Below are 19,263 nucleotides of genomic sequence, written 5' to 3' on the forward strand. Positions count from 1 at the left end.
TATCTAATGCAAAAAATGGTAATTGTGGTCAAATGTTCAATTCTTCAGGGAAAAGGGGAAAAAAATCCTTCTACATGATTTCACTCAGCAGCAGAAAATAAAAAGCCAACGTATAATTAGCTTAACATAACCATCTTTATATTAAATTCATAGAGAAGAAAATCAAACATGAAAAATAACTAGCAGGCTCCCATTCTGGTCTCCTCATTGAATTAATGTCACCAGTACGGCATCAGATAAAATAAGATGCATACGGTTACTGTATGGATGAGCTGTGTCTTTGGAGAGTAGTTTATTTTTAGAGGGGAGATATTTCTTTATGCAAGTGTTACCTATTTAAGAAATTTGTATTTATTCCAACATTGTTGTCTCAAGAGATGTCTAGTTTTTACATTATGGTTTCAGCCAATTTACGGAAAACCTAAGGCATTAAAGCAAATACCTCAGAACAGTTTTAAGAACAAACATCTTACTCTCTTCATCATTACTTGTATAACTCATGCTCAAAAAGATTATCACACCAAGGAGCGTACACTGACTTATTTATTTTTTAATAAATAAAAAGGCATTGTAAAAGACCTCCATAAATAGAAGATGCTAACACTGCAACATGAGGGATTAATTTAAACCAGGGATGTTTAGAATGCTGAATGTAATCACCACTGAAATTAACAAACAGAAATCCTCGGTTTAAATCACTTTTATTTTTGTTTTGCATTTTTAATTTGCATTTTCCTTTGGAGGCCAGAACCACAGGTTGAACTGAAGCGGATTTCAAAAAGATCATCTAGTCTATCCCTCTACTCCAAGGCAAAGATGGATATCCTCACAGCTAACTCCTACACCTCATACCTATAACCCACCTCTACTCTCACGCCCCCAAGTACTCCACTCTGTGATATGTTTATGCTAAGTTTCTAATACCCCAATCTCCTTAGGCGCAAACTAAACCAATTAATTCCCATCTTACCTTTGGGTAGGGAGAGAGGGCATGGATAAGCATCACTTTTATATCACAAATCCTTTAATATACCTGAACGTTTGCATCTCTTCCCAACTTTGTCCTTCCATCCCGAAACCAATTCTTTTAATATTTCCTCACTGGTCTTTTCTAAATCTCTTCTCACCCCCACAGCTCACTCTCGTCTGGCCTTTTCCAGTTTGTCTATACTGCTTCACAGCCTGGAGCCCACTCCGGATACTACCCCAGCAGAGAGACGGCGAGCCAACAGAGAAGAGTTAATGATATCCTACCGCTTAAACGCAAGACTCCCACTTAAACTGAAGTCTGAGCTCTTCCCCATTCTCATTCTCTCCCCCGGCAGTTTTGGGCTGCTGACTCACGTTCAGCGTGTGATATCCCAGCCCCGCGTGCTCTCTCACGGTACCGTTACTTACTCAGATATCCCTCATCTGCGTTCATACATTTGTTTTCCCTTCCTCGCCGCAGTCCTCGGTACTTGCATTTGCTTAATACTCATCTCGCTCATTTCAGCCATTTCTGCATTTTATCAGAATTACTTTGGACTCTAAACCTGCCCTCGAAATGCCCAAAGCCTGTTAGAGCTGATAGTCCCTTACCACTGTGTTCTCCAGTCCATTGTCTGAGATATTATTGCAAATAATGACCAGCACCCGACCGAGGGCAGAATATAGCAGAACTGCACTTCAGGCTCCTCTTCCCATTTTAACAAGAAAACAGTACCTAGTCTTTGAACACAGCACTTCAACCAGCTCTTCACCTACCTCACAGTCATTTCACCCAGATGATTTTTCCCTGTTTACTTGTAAGCAGGCCACATGGCTATCCGCAATACTGCCAAAAGCCTTGCTAAAGTAAAGACATACTTACTACTTCTCTTTTTTATACACCTCTTATTCCATTCAGAAAGGAAATTAGAGAGGTTTGACACTTTTTTTTTAAACAAATCCACACTGGCTGCTTTTCTATCAGCTTATTATCCTCTAGGTGTTTAGAAATTGATTAATAATTTGCTGCAGCATTTCACCATGTATCAAAGTTAAGCTGACAGGCTTCCTCAGTTCAAATGTTTAAGTTTGCCCTTCCTCAACCTTCACAAGTTTTAAAGATAAAAGCCAACAGCTCTGGGATGGTTTCATCTGACTCCCAGGTGCTCAGGGTCAATTTCCTCAGACACCGATGCCTGCATCTAACTTACCTCCATATATATTTAACATCTCTTTCCCTATTCCAGCTTGTGTTCTTTTCCCTCTAGTAAAGTTAACAGTCCCAAGCACCCCATCATGATTAACCCATTTTGGAAAACTGAATCCAAGAAAAGCTGAAATGTTCATCCTCCTCTTTGTGATCAGCTTTCCCTTCCTTGTCTTAGAGTAACAGAACTCTAAACAGTTCCTTCATATTTCCCTTATGCAACTCATTAAACCAGGTGTTTGTGCCATCTTTTATTTTTTTTTTTCGCTTTGTAAAGCATTCTCCTACTCCCATTCCTGATTTTCAAGTAATTGCTGAGGTCCTGAAGTAGTTGTGATATTTTGTGTCTGCCTCCTTCAATGGGCTGCCATGCTGCCATGTCTGTAGCATCTTTTCCTTCAAAAACCCATCAGTTACCTTGAACATTCTTTTCCCTCCCTTCCAGCCCTCACCTATCTATTCCAAGGTTCAAAGAAACCAGCTCTTTTAAAGTCCTTTGACATTATTCAGCTGCTTTTACTCATTTTTTCTTTCCTTCAGATCAGAAACCCTTTTGTTTTGTGATCATTTTCGCTCACTTTGCTTTCTGCCTTCAAATTCTTAACCACTTCTTTCCGATGACTAAGAATATAGCATAAAGTAAATTACTTTGCCCTCAGAAACAAAAGCAACCCTCTTTAGATGTTAATTCCTACTAGACAGCCTAGACAAGACTCACTTGACCAAGGGCAGGCATCTACTCAGCATGTCTTTCTGGGGAAGAGATCAGGACCTCCCACAGCCAGATTCAACTTACTCCACGGTAGATGCCTAAAGCAAGTTACACAAAACACCTCTCATGGCTCCTGCTTTTCCTACAGCGACCCATAAAGGGAAATCGGACTATTCACTCGCACATTGGCTTCTCTCAAAGCACAGAGCCACGCAGCATGGACGGTACCTCTGGAAGTCTTGCTCAGAGCAGGGTTAGTGTTAAAGTAGGTTGCGCATGGCTGTGTCCAGTCAAGTCTGGGTTATCTACAAGGATGGACATCCACATCTTCTCTGGGCCTGCTCCACCATCCACTGACTGTCCATTGACTTGCTCTTGTACTGGAGAGCCCCAAACTGCACAGAATCTTCAAGATTTAGTCTCACCAGCACCAAAGGGAAGGGAACAATCGGTTCCGTTGACCTGCTGGCCTCACTGCTGCTTGTACAGCCCAGTATGTTGCTGTCCTTTGCAACAAGGGCACACTGCTTCTTCATATTCAAGTTGTTTTCCAGCGCTCAGGGTCTTCTTTAGCTGGCTCCCTGGTCATCGGCCCTCAGCTTGTACTGGTGCAAGGGGTTGTTGCCTCCGGAGGCAGCACTCTTTGTTTTTTGCTGAACTTCCTAAGGTCTATGTCAGCACGCTTCTCCAGAGTGCCCACGTCCCACTGAGTGGCAGTGCTGCCCTCCAGCACACCGAGTACGCCCCCAAATGTGGCATCACCCTACAACTCGCTAAGCGAGCACCCTGTTTCATCCTCACTTTATGCCACTGATTACAACTCTATGAGCCTAAGTCTAGATGATTCTCCATCTATGTTACTAATTATCCTGTCTGTATCTCAGCAATTTGGGTATAAGGCCTCTGTGGGAGACCATGTCAAAAGCCTCGCTAAAGTCAAGTTCTACAACATGCACTGCTCCTCCTAACTCCTCATCACAGAAGTAAACAGGGCTGGTTTGCCCTCAGTAAACCCACGTTGGCTCCTCCTTGTCCTTCATGTGCCTGGGCTTCTAAACCACAAGAGTTGACTTGTCTCCTCCGTGTTCCCCATAAAACTGTGTTCTATTAATACTCCTTGATAGTTAAAACGCTCCTTACCCCTTGGGCCTTTCCTATCAATATTTCTGTCAAGTAGAAAAATGCAGAAACTACTCGTCCTAAGCTTGTGGGCAGCAAAGTAACACTGAGCTTGTCAGGATGTTGATCTAAATTTGAACATAGCATGTATCAATAAGTAAACATGGCATTTCTTTTTCAGTTAACACAACCTACACATATTTATTCACATGATTAGCACTTCCATACACAACTCTTGATTGATTTTCATTGCTTACATTCTTGTTATACTTGGTCATCAGTAATGATAGACAACACTAAGGTTTTGGGTTGTTTGTTTGGTTTGGTTTTGCTTTTGTTTTTTATTATTTTGGATTCATTTTAACCTCTAGTTGTAAAATAGATCTTAGGGTGTAAAAGTGAAGTTCAGTGAAAATGTTGAAGAACAGTATTTTCTAAATACTCTACATAATCAAGGCAAAACTAAGCTCACCATTAAACTTTTAGTAAGCAGTCTTATTAAGCAAGGAACATTATCTTCACTTGGTGAACTGAATGTCTTACTTCTGGTTACCATATTTCTCAGCATCTCAGAACTGGTAGATGCTATCTCCACTGCATAGGTTTTGTTTAAAGTTTAAAAGCAAAATAAGCTTTTCAGCTTTTTTTTTTCATCCCAAGTGGTTTCTTACCTTTGAATGAACTAGTCAGTGAATTGAAATAGCTGAATAAACATGAAAAAGATATTATCTTTGCACCTGCAGAAGTCAAAAAAGAGCTTAGCGCTTCAACAACAGGTGTTTAACCAGTGACTTTCACCAGTTTGGTTGTCTTGACTTCCTTTGCATTTCAGCAGCAAATACTCCCTGCTAGATGCTGAAAATACAAATTGAAGTAATTACAGAAACCCGTAAGGTCTAAGGTTACTCTGCTGTCTGAAGTTCAAATAAATCCAACGTACTTCTCTTTAAAAAAGTAAATATGCAGCACAGTTTTAATTTAAAAATCACAGTAAATATTTTATACCCACTTTGCACTACACAATTTGCAACTGTTGGAAATACTGCAGTGTTTGATCACAGTTTTTAGTTCTTTGAATTTTTTAAAAAAGAGAAAGGATTAAAAACTGCAACAGACTCCTTGCTGCATAAAACCACCCAGAAAACAGTCATTGCTTCATCCCCCATAGAGTCCAAGTGTGTGCTGAGGGGAAGAAGTGGGAGAGGGGTAGATGTGAATTAATCAGCTTTTGGTATAGGGCTCTGTTGCAAGAACTTCTGAGCAAACACATCACTGGTTTCGTATAGTCTTCATTTCATGCTTTTGCAATTGTAACACAGTTTTTGAAAATTCAGGCTATTCAAGCTGTAACTTGTACATAATCTTGCTTCACTGCTACCAGTATGGTTCATCCTGGCTCTCTGCATGGAGTTTGACATTTTTCCTACTTCAGACACAGCTCTGAACCAAAAAGCTGAAGATGCCTAATGTTGCTTTTAAAGCTCACAAGATCAGTTTGTGATTGTAACAGTTTATTTGTCTCTGTTTTCCCTTTATTTTAAATGAAAATACCTCCTTATTTATACACGGTGTAAGTTGAGCAATAAAGACAATAGTTCTAAATAAGAATTAGAGATGTTTAAAACCCACAGAAGTGGGCATGGATGAATTTTGTTTTTTGTTTGGCACATCTGTCAAGCACCTAGATCTGATGTGCTGATACAACACGACAGCTTAAGGCAATAAACATGTCAGATCCATCTGTTCTTCGGGACACAGAGAAGAAAAGGAATTGCTCCCTGCAGTATTCTGTACACTCGAGACCATTTTGGAGAGGCTTCCCTCTGCTGCTGACAGCAATTCAGCTCTAGCACTTTAAGCCAGAGGGTTTCCAACCTTGTTTCCTGTGCTCCAGCTGGGCATGTTGTGTGCCCTTGGCTTCTTCTCCCTGCTCTCCGCAGTCTGAGAATCAGTAGTTTGGAAAAGGATGCAACTGCATGGGAATGGCTGCAGCAAAGTCAGGAAACAAAGCACAGAAAGCAAGAGTGGAACACATCCTGGGTGCATGTAACCTCACATCCTGGCTTCTGCCATGGCTTTCAGCAGCTGCATCTCAGACCTGGTGTATTCATGTCCTCCACTACTTTCTTAGAAAAATCATCTCCCAGCCATGTTTTAACAAAAGCCATGTTTTAGCCACCTTCAGCCACATTCAGGGATTTTGGCAGATGTTCAGGGGACACACCTGAAGGAAGAATTAAAATAAAGGTTTCTTGCAGGATATATACAACGCACTGATGTCGAGCTGGCTGAATAGATCTTTAACTCAAGTAACGTCCATCCATTTCTCACTTTTGACTGGCAGGAGAAAAGAGGGAAGAACATGCCCAGCCTAAATGAACCTAGGAGACCCACGTAACAAGCACAAAGCTCAGCTGTGTTCTGCAGTGAGCAGCACACAGTTTTAGACACATGCAGGCAGGAAACAAGAACAGGAAAGCTCTTTTGTCCCACATACTGGTCACACATCCACATTATCCAACCCATCTGAAAATCAAACCTCCAAGAAGACAGAGCTCACTGGAAAAGATCCTGCTTTGCTCAGCCCTGTCAGGTTAGTCCCAATGTTGAGAGGTCTTTAACCTTGTTTCAACTTTTCCCTAAATATTTAAGGCTAACATCGAGCTGTCAGCATTGAATTCAGGCTGTAACAGTCCTGCTGAGAATGACTTGGTCTAAGTCAAAACCACACTGACTCTAATGAAACAAACAGCCAGACATCTTGTCCTCTGACTCCACATGCAGGTCACGCAAGAGAGTAGGGCATAAATATGAGGAGATGGGCTGGGAGGGGTTGTGGGGCGGGAGGAGTTCCTGATCCAAAAACCGCAGCTTCTGCCGTGCAGTGCCAGATGGAGCTGCTCTGCACATCACAGGTGTAAACGCGGATCTCAGATGTGTAAAGCAGCTTCGACCTTCAGCTTATCATTCAACACGTACATAAACAAACAGCCGGCACAGTGGGCTGCAGAATGCGTAGAGGCTCTGGTGAAGCCCTGCAGAAAAAGGGGATGGAGATGGGGGGTAAATTACAGAAGCCTTGCAATGCACGAGGTCGAGCAATGAGTGATTGGACCTTTCCTGTCTCAGTCTGCTAAGCATCAAAGGTGATGGATTAAGCGTATCGCCCACTGTAGTTCAAGGAACTCATGCATGTTATCAGTTTCTTAAAAAGGCCGACAAAAATCGTGAAGGAACAAAACATGTAATTAAAGCTGAGGGTCTGATTAGTGAAACCCAGAAATATCCTTTTGGAAAGCCGGCCCTATTTGCTGCAAATCAGTTTCAGCAGCCAATTTGAAGCTATCACACCAGCACGCTGTTATATGTAAGTTAATAAGCACTTACTATTGATGGTTTCTGCAGTGGCTGTTAAATTTTTAATCATATCCTTAATTTACTGTTTACGTTCTTATCCAATTAAAGTGTCTGTGCATGCGTGTGACAGAGAGAACATGGAAAGCTGTGTTTGCTCGGACATACAAACCCTGGGTGATGTATGTCCATTGGAAACATTTTTTTTCCTCTTCCCTTATCAAATTCAGTGAGACTGCTGTCCTTTTCAAATATAAAAAGATTTAAAAATCTTGCTTTCTAAATGTAGAAGTATGTGTCTCCTCCTGCTTGATTTTTTTTTTTTTCCACACAGCCCTCTTATTTTCAGGAGGATGCCATCCCAGTCTGCTGTGCTAAGTTTGCACAATTCTGCTGTTAGAAATGGGCCCCGCTGACCTCTCTGTACAATGCTGTAGCTGGAGTTTTGAAGTGAATGTCATTAAAATGCCCAGTGCCTAAAAATGGGCAGCTTTATTGGCACTTTCCTGAACAGAAATCCCAGCATCCCTTTTCATTTGTGGATCAGACATTTAGGTAACGCTCTGGGACATCCTCATCCCCAGCTCAAGCTTTCAATAGATTCCTCCAGCCATAAAAACTAGACGCGCTGAGGAGATGGGAGATGGATCATTTATTTTTAAGCACTGACAATTTTTCACGGTGATCAACAATAAAGTTCTCAATTACAGAAGGAGAGTAAATAAACTGAAGGAGGATAGAGCTTTAAAGAGAGCTGGGTGATGACGGAAGGAGAGAGATTAGAAAATCTCAGCGTCCAAGAGACGAGCTAATCACAAATAAAATGACATTACTGTCCTATTACTACCTCATGCTGAAAAAGTCCAGGCTGCTATCTACTTTATTTTGTTCTCAGGATTAAAAAAAAAAAAAAAAGCAATTCTATCACTCCAAATATAACACCTCAAATTTCTTTTTCTCTACAGCAGAAGAAAAGTAAAGATAGGAAATCAATATGTTCATAGAAGAAAATAAGCATCTGGAAGTTCCCATATAAGGGAGAAACGAAAAGGCTGCGGATGTCCTAACAGTGGCAGAGCAGGTTGGGTTCCTGTGCGGAGGTAAAAGCCTAATAAACGGAGATGAGTAAACTGCTTTTAGAGAAAATGCTGCAGTTACATTGTGCTTTTCCAGAAGCCCATTAAACCTGCAGCCGAAGCACTGGGCAGTTGCACACACCCTTGTGCAGGGACCGTTCCTCAAAACACCCCCACCAAGGAGTTTTTCTACTGAGTGCGCTCAGACCTGCACTCCAGGAACCGGACTCCTGCCTTTAAAACACAAGCCGCCCGCATCAGCCAGGCAGCTCAAAAAGGCAGCTTCAGTTCTCGTTTTATTCTTTGCCCCCGGGGGCAGGAACTTTCAGCAAGGAAGGATGAGAATATGTAATAAAAGGGAGACAGGAAGGTCTCCAGTAGGCTCGGAGACCTAAAGATAGCAATGAAACTAGCACGAAGGGAAGGAGGAAACCACCCTCCCACATGAGAGGAAACCCCAAAATAAAACCTTTTGGCAGATGGTAAAAGGCTTTAGCATTCAATAAAATGAACAAGCAGCATGAGAATGCAAAAGAGCTTCAAGGGAGACACAGAAAGCACAAACAAAAGAAGTATGAAAAAGCTTGGTTTTCCAGTCATTCTTTTGTGTTATTATTTTGAGTCGTTTTTTGGATAGGTTTTACCAGCCTTTCTATTTAATTCAAACTATGCAGTTCACGACTTTCAAGAGACTTACACCTTCATTGCCCATATGAATTACATGAAAGGAAAAAGTTTTCAGCAACTTTTCTGAATTACAAAGCAAAAAGTTAAGTTCCCAATGAGCACTTCGGCTGGAGCTCTCAGCCTGGTCCTGGCCTTCATGTGCACGACTCGAACCACCTTCAGAGAGGCAAGAAAAGCCACAATCCTAAAATAATACTAATGGTTTACTATTTGTATCAGGCTCAACCACATCCAGATAAGAGGAGGAGCTCAGAGGACAGGACCTGTCTAACCCTAGTTATTAAAGAACTCACAGTCAAGAAAAATTGCCAAAGCACAGGTAATTTATAACCCAGGAGAGTTTATAACATGAGTCCATCACTGATTCATACTAAAGGAACATTTAAATTACAAGTAAGAAAACCACACCGAAAACCCTTAACCCAGAACTTTTAATTTATTAATTTTAGCCTTTTTGGTTGGCGCTTTAATTCTACTACCAGTGAGCAGCAGTTAGCTCAGGTGAAAAATTCTTCACAGGAAGTAATAGGATGTGAAAGATGATGCTACGAATTGTAGCAAAAAAAAAATAAATAAATTCAATTTAAGGGTATAGCATAACCAAATGCTGCTAACAGGTACAGATAACGGCAGAAAAATTAATATACTAAGGCAGTGGAAGATCGGCGGCAAATTAAAAGTAGGTAACATCACTTGTTATATACTTCACGCTGAGAAGCAAAAAATGGCAAAATCTACTGCCTTGCTTTTCCTCTATTCATTTTTAGCTAACCCAAATTAGATGGCTAGGCCTCCAGCTGACAAAGGAAAGAGCCTCCAGAGGGCAATGCATTGTACCTATCATGGGCATCTGTTTTAGAAAGGCACAGATTATCTCTGGAGGTGGCTATCACTCTTCATTGATTACTTGAGAAATGTGAGCAATGACTTCAAATAGACACCTAACTTTTGGCTAGCTAATGTAAGACACAATAAAGACACTTCAAACTGCTCAAGCTAAAACTTGTATTTATCTTTGATTAAGCCATTTTAGTAAAGACCATGAATAGAAAAATAAGATAAAAAACAGGTTTTGTGGTTTTTATTTTCATCGGTGATTACAAAATTAGGATTTCAAATAACATAGGTAATGAGCATCATCAAAAGAAAATTTGAGACCAGGTAGGAAATAGGCTTTATATAGCTAAGAAAAAGTTTATAAAGAGAACAACGCATCAAAACTGTATTTTTGATATAATAAAATTGGCAAGGGATCACGATATTTTTCAATTTTAGAAAGACCTATGCTGACTTAAAGAACAAAACACTTATGCTTCTGTATTTGTGGTTTTAATTAAGTTACTAAAAAGGGTTATGGATTTGATCCAGAGGTCAGCAGAGTCATCGGTACCCTTCATTGATTTGAATGGGCTTTATAGTCTCATGCTGTAGAGGAAAAATGGGGTTGATCTTGTTCTCATTTTAACTAGTTTCACATTTCACCAAAATCAATGGAGCATTACTCCTTCATTTGCCCTCATAGAACCAAGAGCAAAGTTGAGGTCTCATATTTTCAAAGGGAGATTATTTGGATAAAACCAACGTGGAGCTGGTGGTAGACATAGATTTGCATTCTTCTCAGTAACTACTTTTGCTGTATGCTCACTGCATTAGAATTGGTACAGATTGTGTGCATGAAGAGTATGGACCAAGTTTTGAGTCATCTGAAGACTTTCTCAAAGACCTTATCCACATCAATTATAAGCAGCAGAAACTTAAAGAAGACACTAGCATCAGGTGCTCCTAATTCTTAGAGATATCCATGATAAAAGGATTCATTTTATCTGGTCCCAGCGTCTGTTTAATGTTCCTCATCTAAATACCCTGGGTTCTGATCATCTGGATCAAGAGAAAACATGGAATAAACTTGTAAAACAAATTCTTATACTAGAATTATCATGTGATCAGTTAAACCATGTAGAAGTAGAGTAAAATTCCCACAGTGACAGGTCCCATTATTAGAGAGAACCAAAGAGATCTCAAGAACAGCAGTAACAGTATAATAAAGGAAAACATGAGTTGCTGACAAAGCAACAATCACACGTTTTAGTGCTTAACACAGCAGCTGATATTTAAGAAGGGAGAAAGAGAACTTATCAACAAACAGTTCTAGCAAGCAAGTATCAGTAAACAACAATAATTCACTCTGAAAAAGAGCTTATTAGGATTAGAAGAAAATAAAACGCTATTTTCACAGCAACAGCTAAAAAACCCTCTACACCTAAAAGATAGATTTCTAGAAAAAAAGACAAAAAAAACTCATAGATATCTCATTTTAAGAAGGTACAACCCAGCAAAAAGACATTTGTTACCTTGATGGGCTGTAAGGGCTGGCTATTTTCCATGATCCTCAAAAACTATGATCCAGGTTTAAGTAGAGATCTACAAAAGTCAACAGTATCGGTGATTAGTGTCACAGCCAACAGCTCCACCAGAACGGATGGCAGCTGCAGTGCTGGACACATTAAGGTAATTCATGAGCCTAGAGAAAGATGCATTCAGAAACTCCGCAGGTGACAGCAGATTTGTCAGTGGAGCTGTGGAGGTAGGACTATCCCTCCCTTCCTTTTCCTGTCCCTTTCATGTGAAAAATGGTTTGCTTCAAAAAGTCTTTCAAGTTTGGACCAAGAATTGTAACCGCCGTGACACCGGGGGAGCGATGAGCTTAGGGAATTTGCAAAGGTCTATCTGCATCCTTAATTGCCTGACGCTTTTAAAAGCCAGTCCATTGTCTAAGATAACGCTGATTGCTTCTTCCGGCATCCAGGAGTCTTTAAACGCAGCTGGACCATCTTGGCACCTTATGACAGAAAATCACAAGGCATGGCTGAATAGCGTTTCACATAACTACGCTCTCTGGTACAAGCTGAAGAAATTCCTCACCAATCAACTGCAGTCTAATCGGCCCTTTAAACACTCAGGCTGAGGGGAAACCAGCGAAAGAAAGCTAGAGCAGTAGATATTAATCTCTTGGCCCAACTTTAACAACAATCCTCAGTTACTCAGGAGATCGTAAAGGAATGAAAAACGAAAAGAAATAGCATTAGAAAGAAGCCTTTCCTCTTTGTTTCTCGAACAGGCTGGAGTGAGCTAACACTTTAAAGAAAGAAGGAAATGTGATTACTATTCCCCCTCCATCTCTACCTCTGACATATGCTGAAGAGAAAAGAAAAGAAAAGAAAAAAAAAACCATACTGTTTAGAGGACTTTGGAGAACACATTTTAATAACACAAGTTTTGCATTACTGCTCCCTGAACAAAGACATAATCAGTTAGAAAGAACCCCTTCTTTTTGCTTTGCAAAACCTTTTTTTTCCAGGTCTTTCTCTCAAAACCCATCTCCTGAAAATCATACACAACAGTGCTCCCTCAACACAGAAAACACGAACTGAACTTTGGAGTCTGTTGACTGATGTTATTGCCAGCAAAGCTTCCTAACTGGTCTCAGTAAAGGACAAGGCAAAATTATTTGTTTCAAGACCCAGTGTTGAAGTGGCTTCAAATGCACCTCAAGGCATCTGATGCCAGCTGATGGCAGCTGGGTGTCCCAGATGAACTGACTGGGAAGACCTGAATCCTATTTCTAGTGGAGAGGGCTCAAAGCTCTACGACCATGTCAATGTATATGCCTTCAGACTGCTCTCAAGCTTGAAGGGAAACCTTGACGTGATTTCTTGTTCACATACGAAAGCCTTTACCATGCTTTCCCTATAGTTCCTGAGGATGAGCTCCAGCTCTCTTGTATAACTGAATGAGTGTGCCTGCTCAGAGTCCTGACATTTCGTATCGGGCTGTCTGGATATAAAACGAAGCGAGCACTCCTAAGCCCAGATGTTTTCTAATGAGGTTGTCTTCAGGTGGACATCAGTGGTACAAGCCAAGTGTATGTAAACTAACTCATTTTCTAACTATGTGGATAACTGAGAATAAGCTCTAGGATGTGGGTGAAACCTTAGTGCGGTTGAGGAGCTTCAGAACTGTATGGCATTGCCATGCATGCACAGCCTAAAACTCAACCCTTTACTCATATACTGAGAAACACAAAGACTTACTCAGTGGCCTTAGAGATGACTCCTGAGTTCTGTAAGGAACGACTCACTGCAGATTTTCACAATGCGTCCTTTCTTCACACAGGTAATTTTTAATAAGACAGGTGACTGGGAGTCATTTTTTTACTGGTAAAAACTTTGAAAATTCTGTGAATGTAAAACTACGCATAACAGTACACATTTCAATATTCATAGAATGGCTCGGGTTGGAAGGGACCTTAAAGATCACCCAGTTCCAACCCCCTGCCATGGGCAGGGATGCCACCCGCTAGATAGGCTGGCCAAGGCCCCATCCAGCCTGGCCTTGAACACCTCCAGGGATGGGGCATCCACAGCTTCTCTGGACAGCCTGTGCCAGTGCCTCACCACCCTCAGAGTGAGGAATTTCTCCCTAATATATAATTTGAATGTAGGCTGTTTCATTTTAAAGCCATTACCCTTGTCCTATCCCCAAATTCCCTGACAAAGAGTCCCTCCCCAGCTTTCCTGAAGGCCCCCTTTAGGTACTGGAAGGCCACTGTAAGGTCTGCCCGGAGCCTTCTCTTCTCCAGGCTGTACAAGCCCAACTCCCCCAGCCTGTCTTCATAGGAGAGGTGCCCCAGCTCTCTGATCATCCTCGTGGCCCTCTTCTGGACTCGTTCTAATAGGTCCACATCCTTCTTATACGTTATGATCACACAACACAGCTGTAACTGAACTGCAAACAGAATAATAGGTTTATTTAAAAAAAAACATTTATCTGGCCACTTACTTCCATTAATATTCACGTTGAAAACCGTGGCTGCTGTATTGATGTTGTCATCTGCTGGAATTAGCACTTAAATAAAAAAAATTACAGGTGTCTCATGAGTACTATCCTCAGGCTGCATAGAGGAAAATTAAGTATTTGTTGACAGCTGTTCAGAATTTTGTTAGAATTCAGAACTCCTTAATGTCAAGGACCACAAGATCATTGTTAAACACTTCAATATATTACTTTATAGGGAATCAATTTCAATTAAAATCCATTCAAATAGTGACTGGAAAAATTCTATAATATTGATCTTCAGGGGGAACTAGCATAGCTAAAATTATTAATCATACCTGAACGTGTCATAAAACACTGGTCTAGTACCCATGTTTTATGATCACGTCAAATAAAAAGGTTAAAAAAATCAACCCTTTCCTTTGTGGAAGATGCTGGAGATCTGCATACTGCTTAGTAATAAAAAAAAAACAGATCATAACACTGCTGACCGACTGTATGACTGAGTAAATGAAGGTGCTCTATCACAGGTAGCATAAAAGCCATTAAGAGAAAACTTTTATTTGAATAGAACCACATTCATTTTTAAAATTACATTACAGAAATGCTTTTAAAGAAATTGAGTGAAAGAAGAGAAAGTTTTAAACAAAACACATACTTTTTATATAACTTAGAAAAGCAAGTTTACAAAGGTATAAAAAGGGGAGGGTTTTTCTCCCACCTCCCTTGATTCTTTCCAGTAATTATAAATCTTTATTGCACAGGCCATAAATGCTAGCAACAACAGGAAGAAAAAATGCTTTTGAACTATTTGGCAAAGTCCACCTAAGGGAATTGAAAACAGCAAAACTTTATATTTTCAAAAAGGGTTTAAGTGACTTTCGTGTTTGTTACAAGTACCAATATGGTGAAACACTTTGCTAACAGAACACATTTATGCAGGCGTCAGTAACGCTGGTTTCATAAAATCAGAAATACTGTGTTATCTGAGTGAAGAGGGCAATTCATCCAGCCTTCAGAGCCACATTTTGCTGCTTGGGAGTTTACATCTAGGCATAGCGAGTGGCAATTGATCTCACCTAATATTAGTCGTCTGCCCTGTAGACAAATATACCTGACAGACATCCTGAACTTTTACAATAATCAATGGAGAGCAACAGGAACAATTCCTCTGATGTGTCTGAGATGTGACTGGTCTGTACGTGAAATACAGAGGATGCATGGCTACTACTGCACGCACATAACAGTGGGATTGCTTCGTCTCTGTAGAAGGCAGGAGAGTCCCAACCCAAGGCACACAAAGGTAGGCTTTGGCAGTTTGGGCTCTACTGAGGATGCCATATTTCCGTTTGTAAAAAGATTTCTTGTGAAGAACTTGGTTGATGACAAAATAAGACAGATACTAAATGGATAGCAGAAGAATTAGGCAGGGATTCTTCCTAATGCAGTACTTCTGGATGCTGGGGAGCACACGGGGACGAGACCACAGAGAGAGTCCAGGGTTCTTGGCTCTGTCAGAGACAGAGCATTTGGAAGTGGGATAGCGTTCTGATCCAGAAGGACATTTCCTATCCTCTTATTTCCAGCTCTGCTCATTCAGATTGTCCATAAAGGTGTTAGCTGTTGAAGACTACATCAACCAGAAGCCCAGCAGTGTAAATTCCTATGTATTTTCCAAGGGGTAGGAAGGTATAGTTAGAGCTCTGATTCTTCATTTATTTCACAAAACGACTATCAATCCTAATTTTATTCTAGGCCCGATTTCTGGAAAACCTCATTAGAAATGACAAGTATGTTACATTGTAAATGGCACCATCTTACAATATGTAGACGTGATTTATTTGAATTCTGTGTGAACAACCGTACCTATTGCTGGAATCCCTTTTAACAGCCTGTTCTTTTCAGCTGGGTGAAAACAAGTGATTTCTGCTGGCATTGATCACAAACAGCTGCTGTTAAATCAGAGCCTCTGACTGTTCAAAACTTTCCTATTTGGTTGAAAGTGTTTCATGACTGGTCACAGCACAAACAGCAATATTTAAATTTTTTTCTTAAACCTTTTAGCAAAATTGTTTCTTCTCTTTCCAGTTTACACAAGAGTGGGGAAATATGCATATATATAAAAATACATATGTAAGATGTATTCATTCAACATGTAAGACAGTTTTGGGTATGGATTAGCTTAGAAGGGCCAAACTCTCCACACCTAATTTTCCAGCATACTGACTTCTAAGAAATTTGAAAAGCAGGAATGAGAAAGAAAAAAAAAAAACAACATTAATAAAACAGTAAGAAAACGAGACACTGCAATCAATCGTATAAAATGGATAAAACTGCATTCCCGCTAGACTAAGTTGCAATATCATTTATAGAAACATATAAAAATGCAAGCATCTAATAGTATTATACAGCTAAAATCTTGCCGTAGAAGTTCATCAATACAAATTTCATAGCTGCTTACATGTTTCCTTATTCAAACTCCAAAATAATATGCTATGCAATTCTGTGCTAAGCACATCCAGAGTGCACTACAAGGTATCGTCCAGTGTTCTGGGACTTACTCTGTCAGCTGGCTCACTTGGTTGTTTGATATGAATATATATATATTAGCATCACAGCAACAGCTAAAAGGTAACTATTAGAACCATGGCAATTCAGTGGTCTATCAGGGACTGTTGATTGCACTGTGAAGTCTATTCTTCAGGTTAGAAACCAGAAACGTGCAATTCAAATAACTGATGCCATAGATGGAACTTGATATTCATCATCACCAATGCATGTATTTTAAACATTTTTATCTGTGCTCAAATAGACACTCCACATACAATATTGTACTTCAGCTAAAACAAATGAAAACTATAGAGAAAGCCTCAGTGCATAGTTGTAACCTGAAAAAATTGATTTTCAGAAACCTTAACAGTGCCTAAAGTCTGAAAAACCTCTCAGAAACAACCACAGCTTCTGACTACCAAGACTATATCCTCTTTAAGTGCTGCATATGTCCTTGACCAGGAGAAAAATACAACAAAGACTGCTCTTTTGTACTCTAGGATGGCAACAAAGTCATTTTATGGTCTTGGAAGAGAAGTGTTAAGCACTTAGCACAAGTGCTAAGATTCCTACAGCGGCACAGGAGAGAGAACATACAACGGAAGGAAGTGAGAGGGGTAAGGACATATAGAGAAAATAAACCAGTACAGAGAAGACTAAAACTTCTTTTTCTGTAACCAGGCAATTTACCATGTTGAGTCCTGGAATACAGTAGTTTATCCCTGGACTTTTGGACAAATTGTGCCAATATTTCCATGCTGTTCTTTATTTTAGATTTATGAGGTCTCTTAGAGATTTTGGAGCACAACAGGAGCACAAAGCAAAGGAAATCAGCTGGGAATTAAGTTTGCTGAAGCTTTTCTGAACTATCAAGTGTTTTTTTCTGTGCATTGGATAGATGCCATGTATGCAGCATATGCAAGAAACATTTGCATAGTAATTTGTGCTAGAAGAAGAAAGGCTCTTCCTGACTAGCTGGAAGCTTCCACTTAGGGAAAAGAAAAAAGGTGAGGTCAAGATAATGAAAACAAAAGAAAACGGGTGCCTGGTAAGAGGAGAGTCAACATTTCAAATGCCTCATGGCTCAGAACACCACCACAGGGACATGAAACCCAAATTCCACAAGTGTTACACACTTCCTCCCATCAGCTGCCTGGGAAGGCAAACGCACTGCCTACCTTGAGCGCACGCAGAGGCAACATCTGCTGTTTTTTACAGACATGAAAAAGAGTTTTTCTGGCGGAAGGAACTCTTGGTTCCTTAGGTGCCAAAACCTTGAGTCCAGAATGTACCCAGGAAAGAAAACAGTACATCAAGGAAGTGTAACAGGATCACCCTCTATCATGAACTTCAGTTGTTCTGACTTCTTTACAAGGATGACAAAGAGTTGTCCTGATCCCAAGCCACGGTTCTTTAAGAGACATAAAAGACAGTAGACAACAACAGTTCACATACTGCTGTATCCATAAAGCCTACACAGCAGGGTGATGGCAAGCTGCAGTCTTCTCTTGATTCCAAAAGACTTTCCAGTCCTGCACTTCAGAAGGCCCTGTGTTCTCAGATCTTCTCACTGCTCGAGCCCCTTTCAGGCAGGTGTGTAATTCCCAGCCATTCATGCTGTGCACCAGACCCATCACAACAGGGAAGGTCTTCCTATGTGGGAATTCAGACAATGGGAGTTAAGTCTAGCACTTCAAGGCTTTGATTATGGAAAATGACAACGAACGTCCTCAGACACGGTCGTGCAAGCTGGAAAGGCAGCGTTCAAATTCCTCCCGCCTTCAATATTCACAAGGAAGGAGCGGACAAGGTGAACAGTAATTAGGGTAATGTTTCCGACAGGCTGGGAGGGTTCGGTGCCAAACAGCTCAAGCTTTCTCTGCTTGATCATGCCTGACTTTACTCTAGTACTAAAAGGCTGCTAAGACTACAAAAATCCTTAAAACAGGATTCAGTGGGGTGGGGTTCGTAGTCCTGGTTTATTCGCCACACTGACCCTGAAAGCAGTATTTCTGTTACCAGCTTCCTCTAATGCCCAGTGAACAATCCGTCTCTGGAATATGTGGCTCCTACTTCATCTTTCCTCAGAAGATGAGATGCACCTTTGAAGGCCCTCTAGTTCCTTTCCTGGAAGAATAAAATGCTAGGGCATTATAATACATTTTGAATGGGACTATACTGGAAATTGAAGGAAGAAGAAAAATCGGTCTTATTGTAGTTACCAATGGGCACATATGTTTTTCAGTAGCTTAGCACCAGGGCGGGATGAGTATAAAACTTACTGAAGAAATAATGCCAACAGGTATCAACAGCTGTGATGCTTTTCAATGAAGCATAAACCCTTATTCTAACACATTTTTCTAGCAGGAGATTTTTTATTTTTATTTTATTTTTATTTTTTTAAGAAAATGGCACATCCTGTGGCCAGGCAGCACATTAAAGTTGCGCTTTGCCCTATATGAAACTCAGAGAGAAGCATAGGAGAGGCTCCAATGTCATCTTAAATGCAGGTATCTGAATTTTAATCTAAATCCAAAAGTGCCTCATAAACTCAGCCCTATTAGCAGATGGCTGTCTGTGGATACTTTGCTGAGAATCACACACAGCATTGTTCTACCATTTTGAGGACAGTCTCTGCTATGCTAGCCAAAACCAGGACTCACATTGAAAAATCTCAAAATAACTTCTTTGTGTAGTTATGTAAGGCTTTTTTTTTTTTTTAAATGATCTTTCAGCTCAGGTTTTGAGTGGAAACA

The 19,263-nt window shown here is 40.5% G+C and overlaps 1 protein-coding gene across 11 annotated transcripts in view; it reads right to left on the reverse strand.

Annotated features, from left to right (window-relative positions):
* SAMD12 (sterile alpha motif domain containing 12) overlaps positions 1 to 19,263 on the reverse strand; it is a 175,165-nt gene that overhangs the window by 66,901 nt on the left and 89,001 nt on the right. For 4 of the 11 annotated variants that reach the window (XM_066990681.1, XM_066990683.1, XM_066990684.1 and 1 more), the window contains one exon: positions 13,617 to 14,029. The exons of 3 other annotated variants lie outside the window; for them this stretch is intronic. In XM_066990681.1, coding sequence (XP_066846782.1) covers positions 13,632 to 14,029 — 398 coding nt within the window. In that variant the 3' untranslated portion in view covers positions 13,617 to 13,631. Of the gene's footprint in view, positions 1 to 11,498; positions 11,546 to 11,572; positions 14,030 to 14,158; positions 15,621 to 19,263 lie in introns of those variants that run through there. 4 more of the 11 variants (XM_066990686.1, XM_066990688.1, XM_066990682.1 and 1 more) reach the window with 4 other exon arrangements.

This window comes from Anser cygnoides, chromosome 2 (assembly GCF_040182565.1).
Source record: "Anser cygnoides isolate HZ-2024a breed goose chromosome 2, Taihu_goose_T2T_genome, whole genome shotgun sequence".
NCBI classification, from domain to species: Eukaryota; Metazoa; Chordata; class Aves; order Anseriformes; family Anatidae; genus Anser; species Anser cygnoides.